The following is a 14432-nucleotide window of genomic DNA, read 5'->3' as shown; positions in this document are numbered from 1 at the left end:
TAGTACCATGTTCATTAATTCCATGAATATTGATGGTGCATTACACAATTCAGCATTACTGAAAATTCAAATAGACCTCGATGACATGCGAATACAGGTTTTTCCATGTCATTTTTGTCCGTTCCTACTTGGAAATAATCAGATTTCAAATCGACTAACGAGTAATATTTTGCTTTTCCCAGAGAAGCCAGAATGTCATCAATCATCGGTAATGGGTATGAGATGGGTCGTGTTACAGAATTTAATTTTCGGAAGTCTATACAGAATCGTTTTGTACCGTCTTTTCTTTATCTACTATTACTACCGGAAAACTCCAGGGACTTCTGGATCTATGTATGAGTTTCGCATCTAACATTTCATCAATAACCTTATCGACAACGGCGCGTTTATTCAGGGGTGTTCGGTACGGTCGCAATCGGATTGGGGGGTGGTCACCCGTGTCGATTTTCATACTGACTGTTTCAGTCCGTCCTAACTCTAAATCGCTACTCGCGAATATATCCAAATTTTCTTCCACTAGCTGTTCTATCACGGTTTTATGTTCCGGTGATACGTTTAGTTCACTTTGGTAATTTATCTTAGTTGGGCTCTTTTCTTGAGCGTCGGGCATAACTGCTGCAACGTTAACTACATCCCGGTTGGTTGCAGGTTCTATTCTGCCGATGCTATAACCTTTTCTTAAACAGTAAGTCTTGTTGGTGCTGTTAATTATCATTACAGGTAGCAGGCGTCGGTTTGATAATTTACCTATCGAATTACCTATCATCAGACCAGGCTGCGAAGCCATGAAGCCTCTCTGATTCGGAGATAATTGATATGAACTTCCCTTCAAGTGGTATGACCAAGCTTTTGCGGTCACATAGCACACCGTTTGTGTGTGAGGTCTGACTACGACCTTTTTAGTAAGTCTCACGATGGAAGACACATGTATGTCTTCATCAAGGGAAATGCAAGTTTTCCCGATTCTAATGCATCCTAAATCGTAATACAGTCGGACGCCGTTTTTTACGAGCCAGTCCCGTCCAAGGATTACGTTACGGTTAATGTTCTCGACCACATAGAATGGGTGTTTAATTTCCAAACCTCCCATTTTGAAAGCTATTTCGGAGCAGCCTATTATTTTTAACTTGCTACCATCTACTCCTTGCAAGTCTACAGTTTTCTTTGTTAATTTTGGAGGATTATTTAGTTTGTTATATACGTCGCGGCACATGAGGCACACTTCTGCCCCAGTGTCTACAAGGGAACGAAATCTTTGTTTACCTGTTACCATTACGCAGGATGTGGGGTTACCGGCTAAATTTATCCGATACGTTTGTGGTTTACTGTTTCGTTCATTTCGTTTACTTCGCCCATAGGCTTCTTTATGGGAGAAGTTTCTTAGTTTAAAGTCCGGCGGTTGTTGTTCCTCAATCGGCAATCTCGTGCCCGATGACCTGTGCGACGACAATTAGTACACGTCACAGGAGGTCTAAAGTGGTCAACGTCCATGGGGACAGGACCTGCATTGTTTCGCGGTGATGCGCGGTGTCGGTTTATATTGACCTGCGTGCTCGCGGTCGTTGTACGACGTAGTAGGCCTATCGAAATGTCTTATTGGAGCTCTAGCGTTATGTTCGTGTCGGAGGCTAAAACGGCGTCTCAAATTCTGTTCGGCCATCGTCGCGTTTACGGCAGCTCCCAAAGAATTAGGATTCTGTCTCATCATGGTTAACTTTAAATAGTCGTGCTCGAGCCCATCTATGAAAAAACCTATCAATTGGTTCTGTATGGCGCCGATTCCGTCGACTTCGGCTGCGTAGGCGTCTTAGGCTAACGTCAAAAGTCGTTCAGCAAACAACTGGACGCTTTCGTCATGTTCCTGCCTAACGGTAACCAACAATAGGTACGCATGCTGTGCGTCGGTCACTTCTCCAAATCGTGACTTTAACTGGGCCCTCATATGTGCCCATGTTTCGTTGGGTTTGTCGGTCAAGTATCTTTGTAGGTGATCGCTGACTGCACCTCTGCTGGTGGAGTAAGCAATCAGTCGTTGTTTCCGGTCATTTAAGTTAAAAAATGTCGCGCACTTTTCTAGACTTGATCCGGTCGTTGCATTTCACTGGGTACCTGCACCCCTTAATATTTACCAGATGCCCCATAACATGACACACAGACACATTTCTTTTACGTCAAGGATCCCTTTTTCAGATTGGAAGCGTATGATCGGAACGACAACTTTGGTCAAGTATGTGACATGACATCAGAGTATGCCATTTCAACACCCCAGAGCCATGAATATCAAGATATTAACAGTGGAAAAACCATGGTGTGATATGAATGCTCTTAATTCCTATTTGAGTCCGTTTCAAAAAACATTTGATGATAAAGCAAGGAACCTGTATAAGGAGAGGTATTTGCAGTACTTAAAAATGACTACTAAAGATGGAATCTATTACATCAAGTCTTCATGTAGAGCAGAAATGAAAAAGTCTGTAGTGTACTGTGTTGACGTTTTGATTGATGAAAGTGGAATGGTTGTTGAATGTCAGTGTGAGTGTGCTGCTGGGATTGGACCATATGGTCACTGCAAGCACATTTGTGCTGTGTTGTATGCTTGTGTTAATTTTAGTCAGTCAAATGAAATATTAACCGAAGAAACATGCACACAAAAATTACAAACCTTTCACCACTGCAAAAAGTATGCAGGCTCACCAGTAAAGGCAAAGGATCTGAACACTTTAGATGCATTTGACAGTGCAACCATTGATTTTGAACCACGGCCACAATGTTATGTCAATGCTGCATCTTATCCAGACTACTTCAGAAATGTATGTCTGACTACCTGGTGCATCAATAATGCCCATTCTCCAACTATACTCACCTGCTAACACTTTGGCAGTTGCTCATGACCACGATTATCTGGATCAGTGTCCAGAAGATATATTTCTTAGATCAGTTAATGTAACAGACATTGATGACATTGAAATAAACACAATTCAAATGACAACACTTGGCCAGGCAACTAATAAGTTCTGGCTGAAAGAAAGATGTAAACGACTACATTCATCCACCATTGGACGCATTTGCAAGGCAACTGACGCAACTGAGTTTAAACAACTAGCCACATCCTTGACATTGTGTTCATCTATTACAGCTGCTCCAATTATGCATGGCAAAAATGTGAACAAAAAGCCATTGAAAAGTATGAAACCGATTTAAGTAAAGATGTACACAAATGTGGCATATTTGTATGCAAACAGTGTCCATTTCTGGCAAGCTCTCCAGATGGAATCATTGATGAAAACCTTCTGGTAGAAGTTAAATGCCTTTATACAGCCAGGAACAAAGATATCAACAGTAACACAGTTGCCTACTTGAAATGTGATGGTGGCAACCTGTACTTGGATAAACATCACAATTACTATTACCAAATCCAGGGACAGCTACTTTGTGCTGATAGATTGCAATGTCGGCTGATTGTATACACTCTGAAAGACATAAAATACATTATGATTCACAGAGACAATGATTTCATTGAAGCCATGATAAAAAAGTTAAAATCTTTCTTTGATTGTTACTTCAAAGAGGCAGGACTTGAAAAATTATGTTATCGTACATATCAAGGCCCTTTGTACTAGTGGTACCAGTAGTAGTGAGGTAAATGGAGTAGTGTGCTATTGAAATGGTGCATTTCAATGCATTCCATTTTCAACCAAATGTATATTTCATGTTTCAAATTAATTTACAAATGTTAAGTGTTTCTGTTACTGTTATCATCTTATTATGCTTTGAAAGTGATACAGATTAAGGGTTTACATTGGACAGAATTTCGATGCAGCCAATTTTTAAGCATGTAAAAAATATTTATTTTTTGGAAAATTATTGAAAAGTGGATAATGTAAACAAAATGTTATTAGTGAAATATTAGATGCTGTGACCACTTTGTATACAATTTAGCAATTGGCTAATTTGGCAATTGGCAATTGGCAGTGTGAGCTCCGAGATATATTTTATACACGTGTATCGAACTTAGGCACATTTGTTTCTTTTTGTTGAAACTATTATAAAACAAACCATTACAAGTAACCAACAGAAACATTTTGCCCTAACCGAATATGTACATTTGTAATACGTTTCAACATTACACACATATGGATATCAAATTGCCGATATATGTGACCATGTACAAAACAAGTGGAACTTTGCATCCAAACCATGCATATTTGACATATAAATGACTGAAATTGCTAATAAAGGAAAAGTTTTAAAATGATTTCAAAGTTGGTTATGTTTGTGTTCATTTATGTACCTAATGACACCATGTCAGGGCTCAACCTTAGCGGTAACCCAGGCTATTTCACCTACCAATTTCACCCTCGGGCTACTAGATTTTATTTGGGGGGGGGGGGGGGCGCATCCCGTTTTTTATCTCTCATTTTAAAATACATGTATTAAAATTATGGGGATACTAATTTTTACTGAGGGCTTCATGATTTCATAACCTGGTAGCCGGGGGGGAGGGGGGGGGCTACCATTACAAAACGTTACGGTCGAGGCCAGGTGTGATAATTTTGACTGTCCTTATCTAAATTATACTTATATGCTAGTTAGACCTTTAAAAGAAATGTGTTTCCGGAATGTGCTAGACAAACATTAAATAGGGTATTAATACATGAATGTACATTTTTCATCTATGTTTTAATTTTCTTAAATTGAAAAACAATGCATTATAAAAAAAAAAATTGTCTTGGTACAGTACTTTCTTCAGTGTAGGGCCATGTTCCCAGAAACACATTTTGTTTTGTTCCTATGAAATTCATGCAAAGCCTACAAGTAACAGGTCATCATAATATTAATTAATACATCTTTCAGGATTTCATTCCAGAGTTTTTCCATGAATGCTATAATATTCATTACAACTTTACGCAGTATCTGGTACAATGCAGGTTCTAAAATTGCACAGCATGTAACAAATGTATATTATATGATATGAAAGCTTTGTTTCTGTGCTGTTCATGGGTTCCTTTAAAATTGTGTAGGTTTTACCAAGACCTATTATTCGTTCAATGTGGACTCTTTTGCTGGACATTGTTCTCTCTCAAGATAACACTATGAGACATTGTTTTGTTTTTTGAAAAATGTTGGAATATTAAGTTACGTAGTTACGTTAGTCTGTGCAAAAAGGTCTTGTACATTGAATCCTTTGTCAGCCATTATAGAATCCCCTTGGTCACAGTTATTGATGAGGTTACTTCTCTCTACTAGTTGATCCACCATAAACGGCCGACACGAAAGAAACCATTCCACCTGGTGTAGCTCCAATTAAGGTTTTTACGGTGTTCCTGTTTTTGTAAACAGAAAATGTTGCTTGTTGAGCCAATGGATTTTTGGGGTTTTTAATAGGAATTTCTGTCCCATCAATAATAACCCTGGTTTTGGGAAACTTTTGCTTAAAATCACTTGGCAAGTAATGTTTGACAATCTCTCTTTCAGGCCATATGTTTATTTCCCTCCATTGTTTTTCCATGAAAATTATCCAAGTTAGATAGATATTTGAAACTGTGTATTCCGAAATTCCAAATAATTCAAAGTTTGTTTTGTACTGTCTGAGTTTAATGAGCGTTAAAAAAAACCCTGATCAATTACAGAGTTTCACTACCTTGTTTTTTAAGTACATCAAATGATATGCAGCTTCACCAAGTGTTCTTAACACAAATGTAAATTTTAAAAAGTTTTCCAAGCCAGTATAAAAATGCACACCAGCTGGATCATGTTTAAACATTTCGGCACAAAACAGCTGAAGAGGTCCAGTTTGTGTTGATGTGTCTACATATGTATGTTCACTTGTTGGTTCACAAACCTCAGTGTCTTCATAAGTACTATAGTGCTGGTCACCACTTCTTCCACTACAGAACAACCATCAATAAACTCATCAAACTGGGTTTCACAATGTAAATGCTGATTGCTCCTTTTCCAGTTCCTATTTTCTAGCCGGTTTGTCCTCTCCTGACTTGACTGCAAATCGGGCTTTGTCCACGGAAAAACAGTTGGGACAGCATTGTCCCTTAATCTTCGACTTAGTGGTCCTGTACATAAAATGGAGAATAAATTTGTAACTTTTAAGCCAATGCAGTTATTTTTTGCACTTTTATTTCAAATTAAGAAACAAATACAGTAAGAAATGCTTAATGAAACCTACGTACACTTCATATACTGTGGTCACTCTGTGTGTAACACGTTATTAACCGACATACATAGAACAAACCAGCTGCTATCATACTTGTGTTAGCTGTAGGCTACTTCAAAAGTAATAGCAGCAACAGGGCTCGAAATTAAGAATTTGTCTCCCACAGCAATTTAAAAACAAAATTGCTGAGTGAAATGGACCACTGACAGTAATTTAAAGCCTGCCCGTGGCAATTAAAAAAAAGAAGAAGTCTTTTGCACTATGTTCATTGTGTGGGTAACCATTTTTCGTTCCAACCAATGTACTATTTAACTGGTGTAACAAAGGCCGTGCTATACATGTACTATCCTGTCTGTGAGATATATAGACTATATGAAAAAAACCTTGCTGCTAATCATCAAATGAACTGTTACTAGTCATTTCATACCATAGTTATTTCATACTATAGTGCTTTGGTCATTTCGTATCACAGTCATTTCATACCATAGTTGTTTCGTACCATAGTGCTTTTGTCATTTCCTACCATAGCCATTTCGTACCTACCTTTTACCATTTTGTACCATAATATTTGGTCATTTCGTACTCACTATCATGGTATGCCACTTCTTAATTTTATTACTGATGAATAAGTATAAAACATACATTGTAAAGTGTGCAAAGGTTTAAATGAATAAGAGAAGTAATGTGTTTCAGTGGCCAATAACCCTACTGAATTCACTTTTCTGAACATATACATGTATATTGCCACATGAGGTTGATAGTTTATTTTTAAGACGAACTTACAAGTAACTCATGGCACTGATGATAATTTCATATGATACGAGACACACACACACACACACACACACACACACACACACACACACACACACACACACACACACACACACACGTCTTATATAGTCCTATGTCATTAGTTCACTGTTCTTATTAAGGGGTGGGGCTTCGATATAACTGCATTAGCCTAATGTTTATTTTTTAAATCAGTAATTTAACATTTTACTATCTATCATTCAACTAAGTTGCACAATAAATGATCAAGGTACAAAATGGCTTTGGTACGAAATGACCAAACAGACATGGTACAAAATAACCATGGTACGATATGACAAAAATAACTATGGTACGAAATGACCAGGGTACAAACTGACTTGGGTACGAAATGGTAAAAATGGGTAACAAATGACTATGGTACGAATTGACTGGTTACAAAATAAACATTATATATAATTAAAAAATGAAATGTGTTGAGGATATCATTAAATAAAATATTCCTTAAACATTCATTAAATCTATTTTTTTGTACTTTATTCATTTAAATTTTCATGCTTATGTCCAATTAAGATTCAAGCATGCTCTCCTGGTCACACAGCTCAGCTATCTGAGCTGCCTGTCCAGGACAGTGGTTAGTGAGAGATAACAGGGTGTAGTGACCTTACACCTACCCATTGAGTTGTTAAAACTAGCTCTGGGTGGGAGCCGGTACCGGGCTGTGAACCCTGTACCTACCAGTCCGATGGCTTAACCACGACACCAGCAAGGCCGGTATTAAATCTATTGGTGGCCGTCGGAAATTATATGCTTGCATTTTTTGTGGACATATACAATGATATAGGCCTAAGTGAAGGCATGTTTACATTCAAAAGGGAAAAAAAGCATGCTGGAAATTGCACCTGGCTTAGCGGGGGGGGGGGGGGCAATGACCTCCCTCCAATATATATTTTATGTTATAAAATCATACATACATAAGTGTACCCCCCCACACATTCTTGGCAACGCCAGAGACCTTTAACAAATAATATGAGGTACAAAAAAAACTTATAATTATAAACTAAAACTGCATAACTGACCGAGTTATTCTGACATATTAGTAAACTTTCCATTACTTAAACTATAGTATATGCCTAAGAAATCATAACAATAATGATATTAATAAATAATAATTAATTAATTAATTAATTAATTAATATGCAGTCATACTTACCATATACTGTTACATTTATGTAATCTTCTTCACGGAAATGTAATCTGCAAACGACACTGTCGGAGTTTGGATGCCACTTGTCTCCTCTAACGGCAAAAATCCATTTGTTTTTCAACGTTTGACCTGAAGGGAATCTGTGTCCTCCTCGCCCGTGGCACTGGGGCACGCAACAACATGTAGAAGGCATTAATTATACTACCGGTAAGTCCGACCCATTTTGATAAAAAGTTGCAGTCAGAGCGAATTAATCGAAATATAATTTGCCGATCTATTAAAGAAGGAGGCCTGAGTATGATTAATGTAGTAAGTTTTGTAAAATCTTTAAAAGTTACGTGGATTAGAAAATTAATCACATCAGATAAAAATAATGTGCTTTGGAAGTAGTTGCTTTTGTCAAATTTCCCTTTATTAGAACATATGGATTTATTTGGGAATTATTTTATTTCTAAAATACTAACAGATTTAACTAATCCTTTCTGGAAAGACTGTTTGGAAGCATATGTGGAATATGTAAAGAAAGTACCAGTCGACTCGTTTCAAGCCTTTATAACTGAACCCTTATTCTATAATGATAATATAAGAATTGCCAAGAAGTCAGTATTTTGGAAACATTGGATATATGCTGGGTTTTTACAAATCTGTGATTTAATAAATAGAGATGGATCCTTTATGTCTTATGAAGAATTTTCCTACATAAGTACAAAGGCTATTCCCTTTATAGAATTTTTTGGCATTATTTCTTCTATTAGATTGTATCTGAAAAAATTGAGCATTAAAAAGGAAATGACAAACTTAGCCTTGGATCAACATGTTGCAATCTCCAGTCTGACATCAGTCAAGAAGGGTTCAAAAGCGATATATTTTGTGTTACTTAATTCTACTGCTCAATGGAAAGCTAAAGCAAAATGGGAAAATGAGTTCAATTGTGATACTGATTGGAATAAGATTTTCTTGCATCCCTTCAGGACCACCAGCGAAACCAAACTTAGGTGGTTTCAATTTAGACTCATACATAGGATTCTCACTACCAATAGATTTATGTATAAAATTAATAAATCAGATAATGATAAATGCACTTTCTGCAGATCAACAACTGAGGATTTATACCATCTATTTTGGGATTGCCCTATTGTCAGTATCTTTTGGTCGCAACTTTTGAAATGGATTAAAACAAACTGTCTTCATGTTGAGAATCTCAAATTAAATGCAGAATTCATTTTATTTGGTATACAAAAAACAACTAAAACAGATGTACATGTAGGTCTGGATTTTTTAATCTTGTTTTCCAAATTCTTTATTTATAAAAGCAAAGTGAAAAATATCTTGCCAAACATTGAACATTTAAAGAATGAATTGTACATAAGATACCAAATTGAAAAGTATTCTTACTTCACTAAATGTAGAAAAGCTGATTTTGATAAAAAAAATAATGGTCAAAAAGAGAGTACAATATGAGAAGGTACAAACTTCTGAGGATCATCTGCATGAATATATATGTATATAATATACATGAGTATGCAAATGCATGGGTGGAAACTGTCAATTGTAATATGTATATAATATACATGAGTATGCAAATGCATGGGTGGAAACTGTCAATTGTAATGTGTATATAATATACATGAGTATGCAAATGCATGGGTGGAAACTGTCAATTGTAGCATGGGATTATATGTGAATGACTGGATGTATGTTTGTCTTGTTACATGTGTGTCTGAAATATATTTTTTTAATTCTTTTTTAATTAATTCAATTGCCAAATGTTCTATTCCCAGTGTTGGTGAGATTATTGTAAGGTGATGATTCAGGGCTCCCCAACCCTGACATAACCTATTTTCTGGGGATAATAAAGAATTTGGAAAAAAAAAAAAAAAAAAAGTGCAGTCATTCACTTCTGGTTTATTCGATCATGTCACGTGGGACCCTGTTGTTCCGTAACGCCACCTATTGAGTAGTTGGTGCACCTCGATCCCTCATTGGAGAAGATCATGGAAATTACTTACCATGCCGCATTTGGTTTTCAACAGGCAATGACAAAGTACATGATGACTTGTGTTGGCCAACTTTGTTTTGACAGTTGATAGTCTTACATTAGCATTATGCTAGGTATAGACTACCATCTGTCAGCACAAAGTTGGCCATCTTTCTGCTGTCACGATTTCTACGACTGACCAGTTGCTAGTCTGAGCGCTCTCACAACTCGATTCTTGTCGTATAACCCATTAGTTGTTAATCTGAGCGCACCCGTCGTAAGTCATGACTTCTATGACTGTCCAGTTGCTAGTCTGAGCGCTCTCACAACTCGATTCTTGTTGTATAACCCATTAGTTGTTAATCTGAGCGCACCCGTCGTAAGTCATGACTTCTATGACTGTCCAGTTGCTAGTCTGAGCACTCTCACAACTCGATTCTCGCCGTATAACCCATTAGTTGTTAATCTGAGCGCACCCGTTGTAAGTTGGGATTTGGAGAAATTACAACGTAACCGTCGAGTTGGTAAACCTCGTCGTGACAGTTGAAAGTTTTCAAAGACTGGTGTATAAAAATGTAGTGGGTTTTCTTTAAGACTGCATATCAAAAATTACAAACTGTTTGACATCCGATAACTGATGATTAAAGTTAAAAAAAAAAAAGTACATGATGACAAACAAACTTCTAAATCCACATGTCCAACAGTTGATGACTGGGATGTTGATTTCATGATTGAACCTGATGAAATCATCAAACATCTTGCTAAGGAGGCTTTGAAAGAAAGCCAACTCTGTACACTCCAGGATAAAACTAGAACACAAGGTATTCTACCACCAAAGGAAGATAGTATTGAGACAGATGGTGAAATATTAAAAATTGAATGCATTAAGGTAAAAGAACAGAAAGGATATGCAGTGGTGTGTTTCAAATGGGATAGAGAAAGAGAGAATCGTAAAGAAAACTGTTGTCGGAAGCAGACGCAGGAGTTGATTTTGATTCGGATGATGATATTGATCATGATGCTGGAGATGAATTTTCTGAGACGATGGGATACAAGAATTATGAAGATACAGAATTGAATAAACTATTGGTGAGTGATCCAGACCACTATAAACGTTGTATTTTGAATATTGTGTCATCACAAAAAATGTTTGCCAGTGTTGTTGATTTTGCCGCGTCTGTTCAAGAAATCAAGATCGGAAGCAGAAGACTTTGTGGACATGCTTTTCATCAAGATGAAGTTGTGGTGGAAATACTCACTCCTGACAAGAATGTCACAGGAGCCGATGTTGGTGATGATGGTGTCAATGGCCAGGTAGTCGGGATTTTGCGACGAGCCATGGATCCACATTATAGATCATTTGTTTGTGCAGTGGAAGTTAACAACACTGGTATCATGATCCCCCTTAACAGAGGTCTTCCAAAAATCTACAACCTGTCTACTAAAACACACATGAAAAAAGCAAAAAAAGGCCACGTCTGTGTTTATCATTTTACTAAAGACAAGAAAATTAACTTCAGTCATTATGAAATTTTTTATCTATCTGATCCTCAAGGGAAGTTGTTTTTGGTGCGGTACCTAAAATGGCAATCACCATGTAGCTATCCACTTGGAATCGTAGTTGGAGTAATCAATGCTGGAAGAACAGTGGAAGAAGGCATAGCTATTCTAGACATTGAGCATCATGTACACAGGAAATACAAACAAGAAACAGAAACCAGAAGTTGAGGCACTCTACCATCATGATTACCAGTTACCCAGGGATGTATACCAAACAAGACATAACATCACAGACAGATGGTGTTTTACAGTGGATGCTCCATCCACAGATGCCCTGGATGATGCTTTGAGTATTGATCAGTTACCAGACGGCAACTATGAAGTCGGAGTTCATATTGCTGATGTGTCTTATTTTGTTAAGAGGAATTCTTGCATTGATGCTGAAGCTCTTCAGCGAATTACATCCTTATATCCACTGAATAAGGTCCATATGCTGCCCCAAAGACTTAGTGTAGATCTTTGCAGTTTGTAGCCAGGAAAAGACAGACTAACCGTAACTGTTGTAAGTGCTTCTAGGCAAACATATGCTGATGAAGCTGCTTATCAGAAATCATGGCTGCCTGTTTTGGCTATCGAGTCGGCTACAAAAGCTGTAACCAATCAAGAAAATGTATACATACACAACATTAATATTGAATGGACAAAAATTAGGTCATCTTCAAGTGTAACTGATGTTGTTGGAACTTTCTGTTTGCCACTGGAATTCTGCGAGGAGCATCAAATCAAGTTTTCTGGTAACATTAAATTTGACAGTTTCAGTGTACAATTGAGTAGCACACCATCACAGAGCTACTTCCTAGACTACCTCTGTGTTCGCTACATGGGCTTGTCAATCCCTTGTGGTCCAAATGTGGCAGGAAAAGTATCTGCCGTTCTGTCTGAAGACAAGTCTGTTTGTTGGGTTGGACATTGCTGCATTACCTCCGTGACAAAGGAGAAGAGTGGTCAGTTGATAGACCAGCTGAAGCTGCATCAGAATGCTGTCCAGTTTTCTCATCTGTTGCTTAGTAATGGTCCGACCACCAGCTGTACTATTGAGTGGATTCCAAGGACACTACCAGATAGGTAAGCAGTGAGATTTTTCTCAAAGGTTGGTTCAGATATTAATTTACAAAGTAATTTTTAACTTTCAAATATGTAGTTTTGAAATCAGCCAAAAGGCATAAACCAACGTTTTACAAATAGACATGTTTTGTGTATAGCCAAGATGACAAATATAATAAATGGATAACAAATTTATAAAATGCTAATGGGGAATAAATAAAAAGAAACAAAATGTATAGGATGAAGAAAATGTAGAAATAGGTGAAAGTAAAACCTGAATGGATAAGCCATCTCGAAACAGTTACTATTAATAATGAATTCCTGGACAGATTTGAATATGAATTGCAGGGCTCAAACTTGTAGTCAGACAGCACCTTCTCCAGACAGATCAGTAGTAACATTTTCTTCCTCCAGTGAACTATGGAGATGTAGATGAGCTACGGCGGACACAGTTTGACACGTTATTGCCTCTGAACTCAACCCAAGAAGGTGCTACACAGCAGGCCTTTACACAGCCATTCACTGTGATCCAGGGTCCGCCTGGGACGGGAAAGAGTCTGACATCAGTTAACCTAGCGCGTCGGTTTGTAGAACGCAACCGATCAGCGAGTGTTCAACTGACCGATTCTCAGCCTCAAGTCTTATTCTGTGGACCCTCAAATAAGTCGGTCAATGTAATTGCTGGTAAGTTACTTCAGTTTTTGGTCCTATAAAGTATATAGAGAATAATACGAGTGTCAGTTAGATACCATTTATCTCACAACAACATTTATCTCACAACAAGTTGTTTTAAAATGTATTTAACAAGCGAAAGTGAGTTTGATACATTTTTAAACGTGTTGTGAGATAAATGGTATCTAACGGATATGAATGTATTATTTTATTTCTTACATATCCTCAAAAACCAGGTTTTAAGCAAATGTTTACATCTTTCTCGACTAAAAGTTATTTACAGCCATTGCACTTGTAGCTAACTTATGCGTCACAGACACATGATTGTCAGGTTAACTATACGTCACAGTGTAATCTATTTCCACTGTGTTGTTTTTCATTGGATGCATGGCAACAGTGACGTGGTCATCACCTAGGAGCAGCCAGTTGTATGTCTTGAAATTGTGTAAACAACCCATGTGTTATTAAAAATAACATGACGTTCTCACTAACGGCTGTGTAAGAAAACGTTTGTATAATTAAAATATAACAATTGGACATTCATGGAGATACATGTACACATTTTATTCAGAATTATTAAATAATAATGAGTAATACAATTAAATTCTGTTTTCTATGAATTTAATATAATTACTTGTATCTTTTCAAAAAGTACTAACTTGGTAAAAAAAAAAGTTGGTTTTATTTAATAACACTACTAAAACACATTGATCATCAGTTGCATCCTACTTAACATTTAGTTTAAAAAAAATAATAGACAGTGGTATTTATACACAATGGTCTCAAATGCTAAAGTACTTCCAATTTTTAAGTCTGGTGACAAACAGAAGTTACAAATTATAGGCCAACACTGTCCAAGTTTTTAGAAAAACATATCTCCAAGCAATTATATGACCTCTTACATTCTTCCCAATCAGAGTTTAGACAAAAACACTCATGCCAAACAGCACCAATTGAGATTACTGATAAATGGTTACACAAAATCAATGAAGGTAATTTAAATGGAGTCGTATTTCTCTAGTTCAAAAAAG

At 37.0% G+C, this 14432-nt stretch overlaps 1 protein-coding gene across 1 annotated transcript; it reads right to left on the bottom strand.

Moving 5' to 3' along the window:
- Positions 1-256: 256 nt before the first annotated feature.
- Positions 257-1273, bottom strand: LOC121379631. The gene has a single exon (XM_041508276.1). It carries the CDS (start codon positions 1271-1273, stop codon positions 257-259), a length of 1017 nt encoding a protein of 338 aa, XP_041364210.1.
- Between the last annotated feature and the right edge of the window lie 13159 nt (positions 1274-14432).

Source organism: Gigantopelta aegis, chromosome 8, assembly GCF_016097555.1.
Source record: "Gigantopelta aegis isolate Gae_Host chromosome 8, Gae_host_genome, whole genome shotgun sequence".
Lineage (NCBI taxonomy): Eukaryota > Metazoa > Mollusca > Gastropoda > Neomphalida > Peltospiridae > Gigantopelta > Gigantopelta aegis.
The sequence above is the reverse complement of the archived record's forward strand: the minus strand, read 5'-3'. Positions and strand labels throughout refer to the sequence as shown.

Coding starts and splice junctions, on each gene's coding strand:
- LOC121379631 (XM_041508276.1), bottom strand. CDS start 1,273: ATGGTAACAGGTAAACAAAGATTTCGTTCCCTTGTAGACACTGGGGCA.